General features: G+C 40.3%; 1 protein-coding gene across 1 annotated transcript; it reads right to left on the minus strand.

Annotated features, from left to right (window-relative positions):
- Positions 1 to 47: 47 nt before the first annotated feature.
- On the minus strand, positions 48 to 22,957 carry nprl3 (NPR3-like, GATOR1 complex subunit). The gene is made up of 13 exons (XM_079520469.1): positions 22,433 to 22,957; positions 16,890 to 16,959; positions 11,039 to 11,171; positions 10,306 to 10,380; positions 8,333 to 8,486; positions 7,545 to 7,632; positions 7,311 to 7,448; positions 6,488 to 6,644; positions 5,610 to 5,716; positions 4,824 to 4,953; positions 3,551 to 3,737; positions 1,803 to 1,995; positions 48 to 709 (listed from the first exon to the last, which is right to left on the minus strand). Exons 1-13 carry the CDS (start codon positions 22,641 to 22,643, stop codon positions 544 to 546), a joined length of 1,809 nt encoding a protein of 602 aa, XP_079376595.1. The 5' UTR covers positions 22,644 to 22,957; the 3' UTR covers positions 48 to 543.

Below are 22,957 nucleotides of genomic sequence, written 5' to 3' on the forward strand. Positions count from 1 at the left end.
AGGCGTTTTGTACATATAAAATAATTTATTAATATAAACAAAAACATTGACTCTTAAGAAATACTTTGTTTCACACTGTATACACATTGCATCGTAGCTCATAGAATGATGGCGTGGTCAAAATAACAGAAGATTGTTGAGCTACAGTAGTTAGCTGTGACCATGACATAGTACTGTATTAGCTCTGAAATGTTTCTCAGTAGGTTGCATCGTTCGAGCCAGTCACCCTATTCCAGTGGTTCTCAACCTTTTCAGGCCGTGAGCCTGTGACCCCCAAAATAATCATATTTAACTGGGGACACCCCCCAAAATAATCATATTTGAACTGGGGACACCCCCCCCTGATAAGCACTTGGAATTGTAGGAGTTGAGAGGCATTCCATTTCCTTTGACTCGGTTCCACATATAAATGTTGTGAAAATAGCCCGATCTACAGCTCATAGGTTGACGCCTACAACTGAGCTTGTAGTTAGGCTATGTTTACAATGTTTGTCTCTTTCATATTTTATTGGACAATTTGGCAAATGTTTGAGAACCACTGCCCTACTCCATCGGTGACTGGAAGAGGGAGATGATGGGGTCTTCATGGTTGGTCACCACGAGAACATAGCGGAATTTGTCGAACAGCGTCTTGAGCTGGGACCGCCGCATGTTCTCATTGTACATAATCTCTTCCAGGTGGTGGTGTCCTCGAAAGTAGTGCAGCAGTCTGGGAACAGTCAACAAAAACAGGCAGAACAACAAGGTTGGAACGGGTGTTTTCCACTGAATCATTAACTCCTTAAATCTACCATAAGACTGATGTCAAAGTCATACGATTTGTCACACGTTACCGCAGTGAAATTTGTTCTCCGCATTTGACCCATCTCTTGGAGCGGTGAGCCGCAGCCAAGGAGCGGTGAGCTGCAGCTGTGCCGCGCTCGGGAATCATTTGATTAGTTGATTTGACCCCCCAATCCAACCCATTGATGCTGAGTGCCAAGCAGGGAGGCATTGGGTCCCATTTTTACAGTCTTTGGTATGACCCGGCTGGGGATCGAACCCCGACCTCCCAGTTTCAGGGCGGACACTAACCACAAGGCCACTGACTGGTCCACATCTAAGGCGCTAATCACATTATTTAATGCTGAAGCATTGTTCCCCCCCCCCCCCCCCCCTGCTCTTCACAACTCGTATATGATCTCACAATTACACTCTAAAGCCATTCTTAAATTTTAATTCATGCTGTAAGTCATGCTGTTAAAGGGACTTGACAAATGGTTTGTTTTCCCAAAACTATTTACTGGTAATTTCCCCTAAAAAAATAACTACAACAAAATACACTGGCCTGGGCCGTGGCTGAGCGGTCCAGGCACTTAAGCCAGTAATCCAGCCTGACGGCGTGCTGCGTTCGAGTCCCGAGCCCGTCGGCCTTTGCTGCCAATGTCAATCAATAAATGCCCCATCAATAAAGGCAAAAAAGCCATAAGAAATATCGTTTAAAAAAAAAAACTACACTGATATTCAGCTCATAAAAATGGGTGCAGTACTTAGTTTAGACAGTTTTTGGTTTAGACTAGTCATTGGTTAGACCAGTCATTAGTCCTACAACTACAACCTATCTCAAAACAGCACACCTAAACCTAACCTTAACCCATGTCTAACCAATGACTAGTCTAAACTAAGTATGCACCCAAAAATGCCGTGAATTTATGGAGACGGTCATCAAATTATTGGCTCAAACTAAAAAATCTCCATGAATTCAAGGCTTCGTGGGGTGTCTAATTAATAGAAAAAAGTATTGGGTGACTACACCCCCCTACCTGGCAAACATGCGCAGGTCCTCAGGGTTCTGTGCAGCAGGGATGTTCAGGATGACCTGCCTCTCGTGCTCACTCAGACTGGCCAGAAGTGTCTCGGTCATCCTCTTGTTGAGAGGAGAGTCTCCCCCCTGCAGGAGCTCCGCACTGGAGTTGTCCATACTGGGACTGGTCAGTGTCATGTCATCACTGCTGGCTACATACAAACAGTGAACACACATACTCAGTGGTGGGTTCTACCATGTTACACTATATACTGGTACACCGTCCAAAAAAATCAGAAGCGTATCTGATACGTAGGAGAAGGGACTCCATGGGGACAGAAATAATGTAGACCTCAGTTCAAATAGCGTTCTTAATGTGATTGATATGATATTGAATCAATATCATATTATCATTACATAGAATTACTTTCTTTAACTGTATATATGATGATTTCCTTTTTTTCATAGAAGTGTATATAACAAGTCTTAGTGCTTTTCATGGTTTTATCTTCGTAGCAGTTTTTGTATTGACTTGTGTGTTTGAAATGTACCCATTCTACAAACTGTGAATAACATTTTTCAATCAATCAGTCAATCATAATGTGGCATCCGAGGTGATGTGTAACTATTGTCTTGAGATGATATAATGACTGCTGGCCATTGGGAGTTTCGACGTAATTCACACATTAACTTACTGTAGCAATAGAGTATTTGGTGACCTCACGTGATACCTGCGCGCGATGTGCGTGTGGGAGGGAATAATTATGGTATACCCTCCGAAAAACCCTAGACCACAACAGTGGATAGAAATATGTATGTTGAGTAATAGACAACAAAGCCTGTTAGACCATTGACCATCACTAAGGATATTAGAATCACTTTGAAGAGACTTTTTTGAGACATTTGCTTGAGATATGTAATCCAAGGCCTGGGCCATGGCTCAGTGGTCCAGGCACCTTGGCTGGCAACCCAGCCTGGCAGTGTGCTGCGGGCTCGACTCCCCATCCCGACGGATATATAAAATAAAAAAGGCGAAAGCCACAAAAAAAATCCAACATACTGTACAGTATTAAAGCCTCAGTGGAAACGTGACTTGAAATCATAAAAAAGGTCTGTTGGCATGGAAGATCACATTTTGATTGACATCTTCCTAGTTATGATTGACACCTCCATGGCTTCGTTGAACTAAGCTATGTTAAACAATCTCTCAACTATCGCATACAGGCAGAGCGGAGCAGAGGCTTTTATGATTGGTTTGCAGAATGAACTGCGTAGTTTTCGTTAAAAAAACCCATCTGAGCATAACCACCATAATTGGATCTAGATTGTTTTGATTTGAACTAATTTAACACTTTTTAGATTCTTATGTACTTGATACCCTAAATTACATAACTAGTGTGTATTTGGGTTTCCAGTGTCAATTGTATTGTTTAAAGTTTAAAGTTTTCTTATTTGTCAAAATTAGCATCGATTTGAATACAGCTAAAAGAAGCCTCTGGAGCAAAGCTTGATTTACAAATTAAATCTGAATGTCCTGGATTTATAAACGTGCAATGATGTTTAGCCAAAAACATCAACTCAATTATTCAGGTAAGTTTAAAGACTTTAAAGAAAATGTAAAGCATAAACAGAAAAATGATCTACATATGGTACAGACAGTATGTATGCTATATGACCGAAGCTGTGCACAATATTGTATTGAAAGCGGTGTGGTGCTTTAATATCATATTTGTAGTACTATAACCTATTACTGGAAAGGGTACGTACTTGGGGAACCAAAGCTGAGGGCGCCAGGCGTGCTGAGACTGCGGCCCCCTACCCGTGCAGCCAGGGGGGGCTCTTCGTTTGGGCCCGGCTCCTCCTCGCTGGGGGGCACCAGCAGGCAGACATAGGTGTGCAGCTGGATAAGCAGTCGTCGCTGGAGCATCCACACCACCATCTGGATCAACTGGGCCTGAGTGCAGGTCATCATCACAGTCAAGGCAATTCTCTTTATTCAGACCGCAGCCATCTTGCCAGCAAGGTGATACCTAGGTGACACTTCCCATAGACAGCCCATTCATCCAAACAGAAAAGTCCTCTCTAATTATATTAAACAACGTCAAAATCACCAACATTGCAGCTGTAGGGAAAGCTTGAATTATCCTCTTTCAATCTGTAAAGTGTTTGTTTCATAAAAATCCACCGTAGACATTTTATGAGCTACTTCCTGTCAAGAAATTCCTTGCAGATGATTTTTTTCTAAGTGCTGGAGTTTGGAAGTGCTCTTCGACTATCACTCAACGGCCCATGCGTACCACCCGTTTTGAATGAGCACATAATGCAGGAGGCAGCAGGAGGTTGCTTTATTGATAACGAGCGCTTCCATACTCTGATACTTAGAAAATAATCATCTGCAAGGAATTTCTTGACAGGAAGTAGCTCATAAAATGTCCACGGTGGACTTCTATGAAACAAACACTTTACAGATTGAAAGAGGATAATTCAAGCTTTCCCTACAGCTGCAATGTTGGTGATTTTGACGTTGTTTAATATAATTAGAGAGGACTTTTCTGTTTGGATGAAGGAAGTGTCACGTAGGTATCACCTTGCTGGCAAGATGGCTGCGGTCTGAATAAAGAGAATAGGATACAACTTCTCCATATGTTCAACACAACCCAGTCAGAAGTCTGCAAGACCTCCAATGCTACGAAAAAGACATTGCTCTAGTACAGAGTGGTTCTCTAAATAGACCTCCATTTGGTTACATTTGTACAATCTCAAGAGTTCTAGGAGTCCTTGAAATTAAAATGTTTGAGAATCACTGCTCTGGTATTTTTTCCCCAATGAAAAATGTTGGCTGTTGGCTGAAGCTGCTGTTCACTATGTCATCCATAATTTATCATCTTTGCTCAAGGAACACTGCCTAATTCAAAAGGATCTTAGGCACATATATCAGTGCTGACAAAATGTAGTAATTAGCCTGGTAGATACTGGTAGAACCAATCAAGAACTATGGCTTATCTTGTGGCGTTTGATCGATGCTCTCTTATAATCCTACCTCCTGCACAGGAGCCTCCAGGGGGTTTCTAAACTCAGCCAGTGAGACAGGCAGTGAGAACTTGGCTAACATTGAGGGAAGATCATGGCCGGGAAACTGCTTGGCAAACAGCTCAGCCAGAGGTGAGTACCTACACAGGGAAAAGGGGCTCACATTATGCAACAACACAGACTCGTTTACCATTAACATCTAAAATCCTGAGGCCGATTCTACAAATAAGCCTTCTAAATCAGTAGTTCTCACACTTTCAAGATTTTTTAAAAATGTTCCAAAATAGCAGTTGCACAAGTTTGCAGTGCGCCACAAAGTGACACACTGAGCTTGTACATCTGCCATTTTTGAATAGCCAACGCAAAAATCTAAAAGCATCACAGAAAAAGCATCACAGATGCTTTCCCGGGTTTTAATGTGTTAACACATTTTGTTTTTCACAACATTTGAGCAGCAAGGTCTATGACTATGTTCTTTGTAAACATTGGAAAATTTGCTAAATTGTGTCAGTGGCCCAACCTGAATTTGTCCAAATAAATCACACCACTGGGCGTGTTTAGTAGCCAATATCACGATTAACTGATGAGCTTTTGTAGGGCAATTTGTCAAGGAAAAGGGGAGGGGAAATGATTTACTATTATCAAACACACACTGATGGCACCTATAAGAGGCACAGCCACGGGCAGGCACTCTGTTAGGTTCATTAGCTGTCATTTGTCAGCGCTGGCAGAGCTAATGAGCCATGGCAGAGAAGAAAATGGGAAGGAGTAGACAGACTGCTGCTCACAAACTCACAGGCTGATATTGGCATGAGGTGACAGCATGTACACATTGTTCTCGCACAGCGGGTAGACAATAATGGCTTTGCCCCAGTATACCAAATGAGCAGCGATTTGGAAGATCTGAAAGAAGACAAAATGAAGAATGTGAAAACTAAGCAAAGATTTTACAGCAATATTGTTATATTTGTATGACACTGAAAACTATTAATAAATGATATTTATATTTAAACCTAGTGCTGCTACACATTTATCCAGAAACCCATTGCAGATAAATGCTAAAATAGCCAAATAGACTAGGCAGTGTGATACCACTCATTATGGTAATGTAAGCTGCCAAATAATTTCTGTTACATTTATTTTTTTCCTTTATCTAGGCCACTAAGAACACTTTGAGCACACAGACTGAACATATCAACTAAATAATTCTGAATATCAGTTCCATGATAGTTATATTAGCGTTGCACGTTCACCATACTTCCTAATAGCGGTCTGTAGTATAGCTACCGTAGTATGTACATACTGCAGATTAAGAGAAAGCACTAGAAGATGGCTCAACAGTATTAAGAATACAGCCAACACACAATTAATGTACTTTTTCACATAGCTTTATTTACCTCTCAGACAGAGCATCAGACGCATTTCAACTAAAGTTCACAACCGGCCTGAAAATTAAGGCCCGGCCCTAACTGATCTGGCCCGAGGCCCGGGTTTGGGCAGAATTTGCAAACTCTACACAGAGTAAAAGTGAAACACCAGTTAGCACCATCTTAAATACACAGAACAGAACAGAACAATAACTTCGGGTCGGGTTCGGGCAGAGTTTGAGAACTAACCTAACAGGTCTTCCTCTGAGTGCTATCAAACATACTTTGACCACGTATTGCTTTGTACCTGAAGGAGGGCCAGGTCTGCATCCTGGGCGAGCTGTTGTAGGTTTTTGACAGCCGAGCAGGTCTTGATGAGCCGTACCATTGCTGGGGAGCAGTCCAGAGGAAGCTGGCTGAGCAGAGCCTTCTCACTGTCCAGCAACAGCAGCGCATGATACGGCCTAGAGGCAGTGGTGGAAAAAGTACTCACATTTGTTACGTAAGTAAACCAATACTGCAATGTAGAAACACTCCGTTACAAGTAAAGGTCTGCTAATCAAAAATGTACTTGAGTGAAAGTACGAAAGTATTGGTATCTAAATGTACCAAAAGTGGAAAGTACTCATTGTGCAGAATGTCCCATCTCATAAGTTTTCAAATGTATACAAATCTTTTGAAAATAGCTGATCTACAAGCATAGTCAAGGAGATGTGGTTAACTTGAAACTTTATAGTCCCTTCAGAATCAGGAATGCAAATATTTTACATGTAATGTTGAAAGATAACAATAGGTGGCGGCAAAGCCACAGAAAAGAATCCTCAGTGAAACCAGACTGCTTGTTTCTCATCATGGTTAAAAGGTTAAAGGGTTGGGCGGGGGGGTATAGTGCTGCAACTTTAAGCACTATACCATAGCATTTGCAGCCACGTTTGTATTTGTCATAGATTTGTGCTGTACAAGTAATCCCTTATTTATACTTGGACATGCATCATTGCCGTCAGCTAATTTGGAATCAGGCTTAGGTTGAGGTAACCAAGTTTCGAAAGGGTCTGAAAACCACATAACCTGTACCTTAAAACTACTAGCTGACAGTGGATGAAGAACCTCTATATTAAGCTAAAGCTCACCTTATTGCCTTTAAACTGCGCTCCAATGCTTCAGGGGGGATATAGTTGCCTCCAATCCGATGGATCTTGTGAGGTAAACAAAAGCTCACCTCCAGCCAATTGTTAATGTGGATGCGGACCACACCTGTCGTACAGAGACTGAGAATGCAAACGATAGTTAGTTGTACAGAATGACTGCAAGGAAAAAGTACATGAGCATGATGGACAGAAGAGAAAATATGTTTCAACACCAACCTGTCATAAGCCTCCTTCAGGTCCCTGGCCAGCTTACATTTTGGAAGAATCTGTCTGAACGGGGACTGAGGGCTTCCACTTCCATTCGCTGGCATCATAGTAACATAAATGACAGCCATACATTTGTATTAGTGCTGCACAATGAATCAAAAAAAATCGAGATCTAGATTCAGACACCTATGCGATTTAATTTCTAAATTTGAGCAAGAATCGTGCAGCACTAATTTGTATACTCAAAAATATAGTCCCAAGAATTTTAACTGTTCCTATTATAAGATCAATCATACATTATGCATTACAATATGAAGCAAATAGCAAGTTAACTACACTACACAACCCAAACATCTACCAAAGTGTCATTGTGCTTTATAACTGATTTACACTAATTTTTCATTTATTTATTTTTTGTCATACAAGGCAATCATTCGGCAGGAGGTGTGTAGTCGACTAAATCTACAGTTGATTTGGTCAACTAAAATGTATTCTGGCAGGCCATGATGGCATCGTAATGGCTGATTTTACACTTGGTTACATGCTGAAAATAGCAGATCTACAAGGCAGCTCACAAATGCAACCAAGCATAAAATGACTTATCGTTTAGTTCTATCTCTTCTCCACTAGTCCCTCCCTAACATTTTAGTCTAGTTATTATTTATTGACGAAACTGTTTTACTCATCATGGCTTAGTTTTTATTTACGGTAGTTTTTATTCAGTTTTCCTCAGTGTGAAAAAGTAGCCGACAAACATATTAAGATAAGATAAGACATATTTTGTCGACGTGTCTCACTTTCAGTCATGGTGGTGATCTCATCCTGGACAGCCAGCATCAGCTTGGCCTCGCGGGTCAGGTACTGGCAGCGTCTCTCCTCGTGCTGCAGGGCTATGGCAATACGTCTGGACAGGTTGTGCATGCAGTTGATGACCGAAGGGTCAGCGTTGGCCTGTAGGGGGCGACCAAAGCATTTCAATAACGTTTTTAAAGTAACTTAAGTAATGGTCACTGTCAGGTGGAAACCTTGTTATGTCCAAAACTGTTACTTTTTCGTGAAATTCACAAAAATAACCTGTGTTTCAATTGATGGTTATTATTTAGTCACAAGCTCTTGTTCATGCCTTTTATTGGTTCAATGTTTATAAAACCCACAGACACATTTAACACATTTTACATTCACTTTTTTTCTGAAATTGCAAAACATATAGGAGATCTATAAGCTCAACGGCATGCACCGCAAAGCATTGTGAGTTTGTAGATCAGCTATGTTTTGTACTTTTGCGTGACATTCTTGTAAGACGAAGTAGGGCATCACTTTATGAAAACATAAATTAAAAGTTGAGATAAGGCCTGGGCCGTGGCTCAGCGGTCCAGGCACCTTGGCTGGTAATCCAGTCTGGCAGTGTGCCGCGGGTTCGACTCCCGATCCCGATGGCCTTTACTGCATGTCATCCCCCCATCTCTCTCCCCATTTCCTGTCAGCCTACTGTCTGTCCCTCCATAAAAAATATAAAATAAAGTCGAAAGCCACAACAAAAAACATTGTTTTTAGAGATATGGACATCTACCCAACGACTTTACGACTATTGTAAATCATTTATTTTAAAAACCAAAATATTTGTGTGCATTTCAGTTAAAAAAAATTGCGATTCCTTTGAGTTGTGAAAATGTTCACCATAAAGATCTAATTTGACATTTTTGTAGTGGGAATATCTTAAAATGTGTAACTTGAGAGCTATACATGTAATTAATTTGAATATAGTAAGTTTATGAATAACATTTCAGCTTTCGATAATTTAAATTGTCATCATCATGCATTGTCTTGACATTCATCATTCTATTTGCGAAAAATACTGTTTAGTTGTGTTGTGAGCTTGAGGCTATTTTCTTTTTATGAAATTCTTATTTTTTTTAATTTTTAACTAAAATTGAGATTTGGGGGAAAATCTTTTGAAATAATAAATAAAAACAAAATGTAGAAAACAAAAAATAAAGGGGTATACTCGCGACCCATACAAATTCGTCCGCGACCCACACAATTTGGGAAAATAAGCGCTATATTCCTACAATATCAAAAACATTTGTATGTGGTACAAATGCTGTACGAATGACATTTTTACTCAGAGAGTAGACAGTATCACGTCAGAGAAAAGGTTTTTGGGCAAGATATCAGTGATCGAGCATGACAGAGCACTTTCACATGGTGGGGACGGTGACTCAGCACGCGGTGAGACTGCGTCACCCAGTTGAAGCTGGGCAGGGATGGGCAGTGCCATGCCTTTCTTAACTCTCAAAGATATAGGCCAAAGAAATACCACTCCCTCTGACAGAAACGTGAGACCTCGCATAACCCCATCTCCCACCCAAACACAGCTGACTTGTCTCATGTAATCAGCTCATCATAAAATGGGTATTATTTACAGAAGGTGAGACTTTATATACCAAATACAGTACAGCAGCGGTTCCCAAATGCATTAGCTCGAGACCCAAAAGATACATTTTGTGTCTCCCCGGGACCCAAATGTACATACCTTTATTATGAATTATTCGCCCTATTTTACAGCCAAATAGCCAATCTACAAGCTCCCAACGCATCACAACTGTCTTGGAAAATGTGTTACATTTACTCGCAACCCACAATTAAGTCCGGGCCCATTGTTTGGGAAACTCTACAGTAGAGTAATCTATGGAGCACAAAGGCGCTTGTGTAACCAATTAGGATTATAAAGACAGTCTGGCCTAAGTGAAATATAAAAGTTGTTCCATACCCTCAGTGCAAACACCACACTGAACAAGATCATGGTGGGCATCTCCCTCTTAGGTGAAGGATCTGTTTTAGAAACCTGCACAGAAATAAAACAAATGTTACAATAAAAACGAATGAGATGATGGTGTCAAAACACTAAACCACAGATACACAGAGCAAACTTTACCAATAGCTATTTAGGCCAATAGTCATTATGTGTACTTGTGTAGCCATCTTATGAGGCCTTCTGTAGGTGTGGTTTTCAATCACTGGTGTCGAGATCCAACATGGCAAAAATGCCAATGGAGGTTCACCCAGCTAATGATCCGTCTGACGGTCATATTTAGCATAGTGCAAAAGGAATAAAGTAGTTGAACATTCATGGCGGTGCCACATTTAACCAGTGAAATCCCATATACTTCTGTTGACTGGGGTCAACAAAAGTATACATGGCCCCCTCCTTTTTCCCTCAACACCAAATTTCACTCAAATATAGCCGATCTACAAGCTCGTGTTGCAACGTGTTGCAACGCGCTGTGAGCTTGTAGAGCAGCTAGTAGATCCGCTATGGGTGGATGTTCACCGATTTAGGCTGAATGTTCACTATTATGACGTGACCACTGGCTAGAATAAGTTTGCTAGCCTCAATGTTACCACATTTACTACTTGTGTTGAACTCTAGCAGCTAGGGTTCAACACAAGTTGTAAATGTGGTAACATTTAGATGTTTGCTGCTGTTACTTGTACTTGTTTACCTGAGTGATGTGGGGATGCTGAAGCAGGGTCGGGTGACCCACAAAACGCACATTGTCAATCTTCAACTCAAACTTCTTCCCGCACATATCAGACTTGGTGGCCAGGATAGTGGCAAGGATGATGTCAGAGAACCTGCAGGGAGGAGGAAAACATTCCTTAAATAAAGCCTCACCCAAAAAAATAAAACTGTGGTGCGTGGCAAGAGAAGGTGGAGGGTAGAAAAAAAGGGACAAGTGAGAAAATTCAACTTAGCTCTGTTGGATTGTTTTTTTTTTAAACATTCCCGTCTATGAGAGGACAGGTTGAGTTAATCAGATTGATCCGCCCGGGATTTGATCGACTGATCAATTTTAAATTAAACTCGTATGACTATTTGAGAGGTGAAAAGGATGAACAGGCCCCGTTGTAGAAGAAGTGAAGTCTCTGTAAAAGGGAATGTGACAGACTCATGCTGGTTTACTGAAGTAGCTCATGCTGCAAGCCAGATCAAAGGGGACACAAATCAAGATGTTAACCTCCAAAGAAACGAAAACACGTAGACTTACCCCACCAAGCACGTTTCCCTTTTGACAAAAAGTGGTAATTACTAATTAGCAGCTCTTTTTCGATTCACATTTGGTTTGCATTAGGGTTGTATTTGGTTTAGTAACTTCTACTAACTACCACTACTAAGGAAGTACAAATTATAATTAATACTTGAATTACAACTTTCAACCCTTGAATTGTCAACAAACAAAGCATGTAGCAGGAAACAAGGCACAACTGTACAGACTACTATACCCAAAGCACTGATTTATTCTTGGATCTGCATCTGTAATTTACTAGCATTTTCTGAGATTGAGGTTGGGGTTCACATAGGACACAAAACAGGAAAGAAAAGGGTAAAAAAAAGACAGGGGTGATCTAAACGTAGGAAAGGTGGTTTAGAATGATTTGGTCTTACCCTGCTACCAACTGTTCATCAGTTAGTGGAGTTTGTTCTCTGAAATGGGAATTGGGCCATAAAAAGAAGAAAAAAACAAACAAAAGGGAAAATGCAACACACAGTTGGACTAAATGCATACACGGACATAAAAAAAACAAAAAACAAACAAGCATTATGCTATTGTCTGAGTCAATGTGACAATGCTGCTCTGCTATTGTCTGAGTCAATGTGACAATGATGCTCTGCGTGTCTGAGTCAATGTGACAATGCTGCTCTGTGCTGAACATGTTTGTCTGAGTCAATGTGACAATGCTGCTCTGTGCTGAACATGTTTGTCTGAGTCAATGTGACAATACTGCTCTGTGCTGAACATGTTTGTCTGAGTCAATGTGACAATGCTGCTCTGCATGCTGAACATGTTTGTCTGAGTCAATGTGACAATGCTGCTCTGCATGCTGAACATGTTTGTCTGAGTCACTGTGACAATGCTGCTCTGTGCTGAACATGTTTGTCTGAGTCAATGTGACAATACTGCTCTGTGCTGAACATGTTTGTCTGAGTCAATGTGACAATACTGCTCTGTGCTGAACAGGTTTGTCTGAGTCAATGTGACAATACTGCTCTGTGCTGAACATGTTTGTCTGAGTCAATGTGACAATGCTGCTCTGTGCTGAACATGTTTGTCTGAGTCAATGTGACAATACTGCTCTGTGCTGAACATGTTTGTCTGAGTCAATGTGACAATACTGCTCTGTGCTGAACATGTTTGTCTGAGTCAATGTGACAATACTGCTCTGTGCTGAACATGTTTGTCTGAGTCAATGTGACAATGCTGATCTGCGTGCTGAACATGTTTGTCTGAGTCAATGTGACAATGCTGCTCTTCGTGCTGAACATGTTTGTCTGAGGCAATGTGACAATACTGCTCTGTGCTGAACATGTTTGTCTGAGTCAATGTGACAATGCTGCTCTGCGTGCTGAACATGTTTGTCTGAGTCAATGTGACAATACTGCTCTGTGCTGAACATGTTTGTCTGAGTCAATGTGACAATACTGCTCTGTGCTGAACATGTTTGTCTGAGTCAATGTGACAATACTGCTCTGTGCTGAACATGTTTGTCTGATTCAATGTGACAATGCTGCTCTGCGTGCTGAACATGTTTGTCTGAGGCAATGTGACAATACTGCTCTGTGCTGAACATGTTTGTCTGAGTCAATGTGACAATACTGCTCTGTGCTGAACATGTTTGTCTGAGTCAATGTGACAATACTGCTCTGTGCTGAACATGTTTGTCTGAGTCAATGTGACAATACTGCTCTGTGCTGAACATGTTTGTCTGAGTCAATGTGACAATACTGCTCTGTGCTGAACATGTTTGTCTGAGTCAATGTGACAATGCTGCTCTGCGTGCTGAACATGTTTGTCTGAGTCAATGTGACAATACTGCTCTGTGCTGAACATGTTTGTCTGAGTCAATGTGACAATGCTGCTCTGTGCTGAACATGTTTGTCTGAGTCAATGTGACAATACTGCTCTGTGCTGAACATGTTTGTCTGAGGCAATGTGACATTGCTGCCCTGCGTGCTGAACATGCGCTTACTTTAAAGTGAATTACCAATGTGCCAAAATCTTGTATAACATTTTAATTAAATTCTACCCCCAAAATGATATGTATTTTGCTGCAGACCCCCATCTCAAAATGTGTTCTTCCAAGGACCCCACAGAAGCACAGATTTGAGGCAAAAATGTTCACTTTAAAAATGTATGTATTCAAAGACTTGCACAAATTGTCACTTTTTTTGAATAGCGAAAGAAATCTAAAATGACAGTCTTAATGGGTTAGTTAAAAAAGCAACGTAGTTAAAGGGACACTTTACACTAATTTCGAAGCTAAATCCCATTGTCCTGATGTGAGAAGATGTTTAGTGTGTCAAAATAAAATATGTATTATGTACTTATTTTTAGATATTGTTGGGCCTTTATTTGTGTTTACTGACTATGACAGAGGAGAGAAACAGGAAATGCGGAGGAGAAATAGTAGTAGGGGAGTGACATTCTGCCTAGCCAGGAAGCGAACCAGGGACTGGCTGATCAGAGCATTGCACCCATTTAGCATGTGTCCTAACCATTGGCTATGGGGTAGCCCAATAAAAATACCTTATGTATTCTGTGTACTCCAAAAAATGCACAATGACGTTTCATGTCACTGATATTTCTGCATTTTGTGGAGAAATACACAGAATACATGGGTAAGTAGAACATAATGACAGACGAGTTATGACACTCGCTCATAGGCTTGTGTCCAAAGCAGTCTCTTATTTAGAAGCAAGTGTGTCAAGACTAATATAAGCCGAGATGTCAAATTAAGTGACACTTAAAAAAGAAAATGCGTCACTGAATGTAATGTTAACAATAATACAGAAAATATTTACTGTTCTGCAATTTAACCTGTGCTTAAATCCAAGGCATGAAAGCAGAATGAACAAAGAAGTTAGCAGTACATTTTTTTTTTTAAATAAAGCTATTTTGGACAAGTGTTGTGACCAAGGATGTGCTTGTTGTCAGTGGTGTAATTCTGAGAACTCCAGGCTCTGAAACCATATATCTCACTTCACAAAGAGCTTTGGTTCTTTGTCAGGACTCAAAATTGACACTAATGCATGTCCATACTGTCTATAGCTTCCTCGTGAGAGTAACACCACAATCAATATCACATTCTGTATATGGAGTGTGTGCTTTAATCTCAGCAATTGCCAGGATAAACTATTCACAAATCATGAAGAAAGTTGAATATGACATCTAAAGAAGGGATGCCCTGCCAGCGTTGATCCCAGCATGCATACAGCCTTAAAAGCTTGTTAAAAATATTTCATTTCATTTCATTTGTGTTGTACATCAATTGTAGCAATGAAGAAATGAGATTTGTCCAATTCTTACATATCATATCTGATATCAGATTTCAGTGGCACACTGTCAGACTACAACTTAATAAAACTCATAAAACCTTTAAAAGCCATGAGCTTAAAGCCCATGGCCCAAAGCATACGCGGAATTAGTGTACCTTGTGACAAGAACAAGGCCTCCGAACTAAAGAGCAGAAATACGATTGTTTGGAATTTAAGTAGCAAGGTCTAAAAAAAAAAGATAAATAAATACTCTATAAGCCATAAAAACTACGAAGACCATCGTGCATCGACCAGTGAGGAGGATCCGTATGGTGCTGACAAATGCAATATCAGGTCCTAATTATATGAGGATGCTGCAAGCTGGGGCCCTGAAATCTAATAAATAAATAAATGAGAAAAACATAGTAGTCGAAGAGATGATACACAAGCAGGGGTGAATGTTCTGACAAACGTCAAAGGGTTTTTACAGACTTAATGTGGGATTAGTACACCTGCTACTGCTATGGTCAGCTGGGTTAAAAAGGAAAACAGCCCTTTGCATGAATTGCATGGGTGAAGCACAGATCTCAATTCATATACAGAACAGATGGTGTGTCTTAACCACTTAGGCCCTAGATAGCCCACAGTATATATTCATCGTAGGATGAACAGAAAATCAGGTTTGCGACACGTAAACCTGTAGACCTGCTATTGTTGCTAATCTGTTATGTTATAATTTGTTGATTATGTATTTTACATTTTTGATGTTAAATACAGTATTTAAATAACTTTAAAACATGTGAAAGAATTGTGTCTGTAGTATCTACTTCTGTGGTCTACTGGCAGTGTGCAGAAGAGATTTTACGCTGATCGGTGCAGTGGTTTAAGATTAGCTCCAGACACAGAGACAGACACTTTCATAGACTCCTAGTCGGCTAGACACCCAGGGAGCAGTTAGGTAGGATTTTAATAGTGTCTTTCTCAGCAACACATAGACTGGGGCTGGGGAGCGAACCCGGGACCCTCCGTGTCCCTCACGTAGCATCACAACCCAAACTTCATTGACTTTTAGCTTGAAAAGGTCACGTCAACTCAAGGTCACAGTCCAGGTCAAAATCTAGAACAGATGGGTGGATTTCCGTAACACTTGATGCAAATTAGCACCACGTCTGCCCTTTTTAACCCTTTGACCCTTTCAAAGGCCACATCAATGTTACGTTGAAAATGTATTACCTACTGTGCAAAGTGTGCAACGTTTGAATGATATTTCATTATTTTTGTAATTTCTGATCTGTAGAGTGGAGGCAGGACGTAGGATTTGTTGGCCAATTGTGGCTGTCATGGCCGCCGGCACATTAGTCACACACACTGACTGCAGAATATTGCTGCCACACCAACATCAGGAATGACACCTCCATGGTGATGGAATACTTAAATTGGAATCTCTGCATTGATGATGGAGTATATTATGTTAGCAAAGCAGAACTCGGAGCAAATACTGCGATGGGTAGTCATCATTGGTCCGGGTCGAGCACTTCAGTTTACTGCAGAGGGCTAAATGTAAAAGTATTACAAAAGAGAATTCTGCTGGATTGCGTCGTCAACGTCCTGATGAAGATCTGAATGGATGGAAACGAGCAGAGCTTTTTCAGCATCACCAATGTGCAGACTCAATTCTCTTTTGTGATACTTAACTTGTTTTGATGCTTGCAAATAAACTGCGACTGGGTCAACTATAATGGCAGGAAACATCTCTCAAGGCTGACAAAATGTACTGTTAATGTTTTGTTGTTACAGAAAGTCATAAAGCAATTATCTCAAACATTAACAAAAGTAATTATATCAGTCGAACCGTTGAAATGGTCACCCCCACCCCCACACACACACACACACACACACACACACACACACACACACACACACACACACACACACACACACACACACACACACACACACACACACACACACACACACACACACACACACACACACACACACACACACGACAGCATTATGTGAAGAGAATCTAACAGTACCTTGAATCACCATCCTGGTCCTCGAGAACATCTCCTGTTGTGTTCAATGCATATGGACTTCGTTGTTTTGCTTTGAGACAAAAGGAAAAGGAACAAACAAATACAACTTTTCAGAGATGTTAAATTGAGATAATTTAAGTCAGTTAGTGGAAATACTACTTTTTGAGCAAGCTTAGACTTAACCTATTAAAACCGGGAAAGTTGTGTCATTTTATACTTTAGCTATTAAAATGTAGCACAAGCAGATATACAAGCTCTCATCGTGTCAGTTTGCGCTTGTTTGCTGCCTTTAAAAGACAAATCAAATGTTTGCTTTTGGGGGGGTCCCTCCCTGGAACAAAATATTTTAAGATGAGTCCATGGTCCATGTGAGAACGGTCTTTCAGAATGAATGGGAATTAATTCAATTTAAGTACCGTATACTACTATGTTGACTGGAGTCCCCCAGAGGTCTATATTAGGCCCTCTCCTGTTTTCACTCTACACAAAATATCTTGGCAGAAAATACCTGATCTCACTGTAAGATCTGATATTTTCACAGAATGTTCACCCCCAGAAAAGGGAGACTAGGGTTCATGTGGTTAAACCAAAGAAGAAAATCACACTTGTGTGAAGGGAGGGGCGCAGCGAGGGCAGTATTTATTTATATCAGCCAAATTACATTTTATGTTGTATTTTACTGTCATAAACAAACATTAAAGACCATAGACTTGGCTGGCCTATGACGTACGATGAGGGGCTAGTGCTCCTACCATATAGTTTCTAGCATTTACACTCCTGCAGTGGGGGAGATTATTATACTTCAAACAATATGTACTGTGTGTGCAGAGTTGAAACGCACTTATGTGAACCCCCCCCCAACCCTACTGTACATATTTTTTTCTTTAGATTTTATTTTGCATAGTACTGTATATTTGTATGTCATTAAATGTTCTGATTCTGGGTATCTCAGTCCTCTTAGCAGACTGCTAACTGTGCTTTCCTCGAACTGTGCATATTTCACAAACTGTTAATACAAATCAATCAATCAAAACTAGGCCCAGTGTCAGTTAAAAGTGTCAAGAATCAAGATAACTTCATTGTCTGTCATAGACAAGGCAATGCCCATCTAAAACACGTTTAGATAACACGCACGCACGCACGCACGCACGCACGCACGCACGCACGCACGCACGCACGCACGCACACTTAAAAACAGTGCTAAAAGAAAAGGTTAGAACACAGATCCTGGTACAACTTATGTATTCAAAGTGATCCTCGCCGAGTGAACACAACATTTTTGTCGATATTTTTAGAGCCAGTATGGCTTTGTAGCGTCAAACTGATGGCAGTAGGCCTAACTGGAAGGATTGGTGGTGGGGGTGAGAGGGTCCCGTGTAATCAGAGTGGCCTTCCTGATTACTGACAGGGTGTACAGTTTAGATAGGACATTTTGGGGTGAACCAATTAGTTTGTGTTTGGTGGCGAGGGCGTAGGATGAAATGACAACAATAATGAAATGAAAACAAACAACACAACATGTATTATGTGATAATTATGTCATAATTGCCTGACCCCCTGAGTCCCGATTAAGAATTGCGATCTACAAGCACACAACGCAATGCGATACAGTACGTGATCGATGCATTGAGACTCGAGAGCTTGTAAATCTGCTGTTTTCACAGTTTTTGTACGACACTGTTGTGTGACAAAGTTTAAAAGTAAAGCTTAAAGGACGACTTCACCCATCTATCTTCGTATCTTCGTATAATTGGTCCTCCTCACTAATGCTCATGATAATATGGTACAATTTTGTCAATCTGTGTTAGGGATGTTATCATGTTAAGAGTTAATCGTTTTAATCGATTAATCACCGTTAAGAAATTAATCAATTGAACTTCTGCGGTTCTACTGTATCATTGGGTGATTTTCTATGAATGTAATGCGGTCTGCGTGCGCATGGCCGAGGAACGCACATGTGAGCCGGTAAAAAAGGTCTCCCCCACCTTGGTAGCCACAGAAACGTCTCTGCTTTTGCATGTGATGTGACAGACAAAACAATGCACTTTATTTCATTTTATTCCTCATAAAATATGCCATTGCCTGGCCCTGTATCGCAAATGGTCACATAAATATTTGATTAAGGAATATAATATGCCTTTTGTATTCTTTCTTTATATCAGCAAAGTGTAGATTTTTATTTAGACATTGAGGAAAATTAAGATTCTAGGATAGAAATAAAAATAAACTGCGCTTATCAACTAACTGATTAACTGGTTAATTGATCGATAAGGTTATCGAAATGTATCAATTAATGATTTATTAGATAATTCCCATCCCTAATCTGTGTCTCAGAGGAGGGGTGTAGACAGTTCAGACACCTGCCTACAAATGACATCATTGATGGGGAATCTAAGCTAATAGAAAACTGCAGGCTTTCTATTCCTGGAAAGTTAGCATGCTACAATGGTTTTTGCATTAATAAAAATCTAAATAAAAAGCTAATCTTGTTTAGGAAAAAAAGAAAACCTGCCTAACGATGATGTTACCGAGCAGACTATTTCTTTTTACCATACTAAGGTCCAATTATATGATTAATTATTTAAAATGGGTGAAGTCGTCCTGTAAGTGGATAATGTATCGATTTGTTGGTATATAATTTGTTTTATATAAATATGCTTCTCGATTATTTGATTAAAAGTAATATGAATAATCAGTAATGAGGAAATGTATCAATAGATGCAGTCCTACCTACAGTAGTTCATTCTGTGGGGGTTCTGTTTATTTGAGTCTTGTTTGTAGTTAAGCCTGGTGACTCAAGGTTAGTCCAAGTATAATGATCATAATATGTTCCGTACATCAAAGAGAAAACAATAACAATTAGGGATGTAAATAGTTAATCGATTAATCAACCGTTAAGAAATTCTTCAATTAAACTAACAGTTAACAATTAATAGAAAATTCTGCAGTTCTATCATTGGGTGTGGTTTTCTGTGGATGTAATGCTGTCCGAGGAACGCACAAGTGGGCCGGTTAAAAAAAGTCCGTCCCCACCTTGATAGCCACAGAAACTTCTCTGCTTTTGCATGTGATGTGACAGACAAGACAGTGCACTTTTCATTTCATTTTATTCCTAATACAAATGGTCAAATAAATATTTAATTAAGGAATATAATATGCCTTTTGTATTCTTTCTGTATATGATCAAAATGTAGATTTGTATGTTAGTCATTGAGGGAAATTAGATTAAAAAAAATGTTTTAATAAAATGTACAAAAAAACACAGCTTATCAACTAACCGGTTAATCGATAAGGTTATCAATTATTGAATTAATCGATAATTGACATCCCTAATAACAATTCACCCTTTTTATACACCTTTTACTTGACAATGCAGTGATTTGTGAGTGTAGAATGTTGCAGCAGTGCACACAGTGCAAAAGGGTTTTGTTAACTTTAATTTCAGGTTGTTTTATTTGAGAAAATGACAAGATAACAGTATACTGTGTGTGTAAGCACCTTAGATGCTATAATGCTATCTGCATCTAAGTTACGATACCAACACTTGACAGCGCATTCATGAACCATGATACCTAAAGGTTCACATGCATTAGGCCTGACCCCCATTTAATGGCATTTCTATCTCTGGGACTGGGACCACAATTAGTTATCTGACCCCCATTTTCTTTTTTCTTTTTTTTACCATGTTATAAAACACGAAAAACACGTCCTTGGCGCTCCAGGACATCATGAAAAAGAAGTTAAATAAGTCCTTGGCGACCATTGAGTTTTAATGGCATTTCTATCTCTGGGACTGGGACCACAATTATATTGTAAAATCAATGTAATCAATTTAACACTGAGAGTGTACAACATGGAACCAAATGGACCTGTTACTCTCCGGCCCCAATTTTTTTTACAAAAAAACATTTGTTCTAGAACTGGTTCCATTCTACATTCTTGGAACCTTGGTGCTTCCACGGAACCGGTGGCCATTTTTTGGTTCTAGCTCCAAACCAATTTTAGGGTTCTGTACCAATTAATTTTCAGAGAGAGAGAGAGCGAAAGAGAGAGATGATCATGATTCCACATTACACAAAAAGGTTTCCTTTATATGCATAGGCACTGTCAATTTCAGATAACTGATCGCCAAATTATTATTTGATCGAATACGTTAGTGGTTATGACAAGGTATTGAGTTTTAGAATAACTAAAAACGTCATACAATGTTGGGTTGGGACCATTTAGAAATAGAAAATGTGTTCAATAGTGCACAGCCATATCAAAATGCAGCCTGTTCACAAAATGTTGTAGTACCATGCTCACCACCATACCATATTGGCCCAACTGAATTTGGTCATCTTCAACTTAATTAAATTAATAATTTGTTCCTTGCCGTGGCCAAGTTTTTGTGGTGCTGTGTGAATTTGTTTAGAAGTTACTTTACCTAATTGGCTTATACAATTGAATCAGTTCCTCCTTAGCCTATGACCAACTCACACACAAGATATCTGACAAGACAGAAGACAGACAAGAGTCAAAACATTACATAGGGCTGAGGGAACATTAGCCCCTTTCGGGACCCTCGGTTACCTTTTCTGAATTTTGTACGGCGGTACCCTAGGGTCCCTGATCGGTTATTCCACTCTCCATAGGACGCATATTTACATACTCTCTGTTCACGGAGAGCCGCCGTTTGAGTGTTGGTGAGATGTTTCAAAGCTGCTTTTTTTTTTAAAGTTTTGGCTTCTCTGAAATTCTCTCTTCCTCACTTCCCATGTCCCGCCTCCCACGACACAACAGCATTATAAACATCCTGCATACACGCGGTCGGCCAATCAGAGGCAGTAACTAGGACGCGCAGCTAGCCAGTCTCGGTGCAGGAGGCGGTACAATGGGAAGTCAATAAGGAAGTCAAGGAAGAGAGAGAAGTTCAGCGAAGCAAAATTTAAAAAAAAAAAACTATGGCAACTCCGATTACCGCTCTTTCGCACACATTTCTGTTGTCTCCTATAGCTGTGTTATGCATCTTTGAAACATCTCACCAACACTCAAGCAGCGGTGCGGCTCTCCGTGAACAGAGAGTATGTAAATCTGCGTCCTATGGAGAGTGGAATAACCGATCAGGGACCCTAGGGTACTGCCGTACAAAATTCAGAAAAGGTAACCAAGGGTCCCGAAAAGGGCTAAGGGAACATAGGATCTATTTTGGGATGAGGGAACATAGGGTTGACAGAACATAAGGTCTATTTTGTGATGAGAGAACATAGGGTTTAGGGAACATAGATAGGGCTGAGGAAGGAACATAGGACTGAGGGAACTTGTGTACGCTCCCGTAGAAAAGAGGCCTCCGAGTTACAGAACCATAAGGGTACATTTGGTTCCTATCATTTAGCTGGGGACCCCCTGGAACTCACAAGGACCCCTGTTACCAACCCTGGTACCTAGCCCCTTTCGGGACTATTGTTTACCTTACCGTCCCCAAATACAGAAAATGTAAACAATTGACAACTGATCTAAGTTGCATTGCGGTTAGGCGCGGTAGGTAATATTATGGCACTTACCCGTCAGAGATGATGGACATTCAGCAACTCTTTGGAAAGGGTATCGGAACAGCAACTTGTTGCCTCTGCTGCCAGAACTAACCAATATGACGCTTATGGGGCTGGTCTTTTCGCCGATGTTTTGCGACTGTTTGTACATTGACTTTCGGTCCCCATTAAGCTCAGATGAAGGGCTGAACATCATGTTAGCATGCTTGCTAACGTCGTGCATACATAAGTAGCAAGACAGTCGAGTAGCTACTCCGCTACACAGCTATTGTTATGAAATGGTTGCATATGTTTATGAGTGTACAACAGACCATGGAGCATAATGTGTAGAACTCAACTCAACAACACAGCCACCATTGCAGTGTCACAGTGAAACGTGTTCCGACTGAAACGCGACCTCGTCTACAAGGTTCCGTCTCCTTGTTTTGTCAACACGATGTGTCAACATTATTCCAATCTAGGAACCCATTGAATTAATGAATGAAATAAAATGTTAAATAAATAAATACAGGCAATCTTTTATAAATCTGTCCTGAA

This window comes from Electrona antarctica, assembly GCF_951216825.1.
Source record: "Electrona antarctica genome assembly, chromosome: 14".
In the NCBI taxonomy this organism is placed as follows: Eukaryota; Metazoa; Chordata; class Actinopteri; order Myctophiformes; family Myctophidae; genus Electrona; species Electrona antarctica.

Excerpts from the sequence above, each read along its gene's own strand:
- nprl3 (XM_079520469.1), bottom strand. The coding sequence starts at position 22,643 with ATGCACGACGTTAGCAAGCATGCTAACATGATGTTCAGCCCTTCATCT. Across the intron at positions 4,954-5,609 it reads CCTCATGCCAATATCAGCCT|GTACTCACCTCTGGCTGAGC; the intron begins GTGAGTTTGTGA and ends TTCCCTGTGTAG. Across the intron at positions 3,738-4,823 it reads TGGAGGCTCCTGTGCAGGAG|GCCCAGTTGATCCAGATGGT; the intron begins GTAGGATTATAA and ends ACCTGCACTCAG.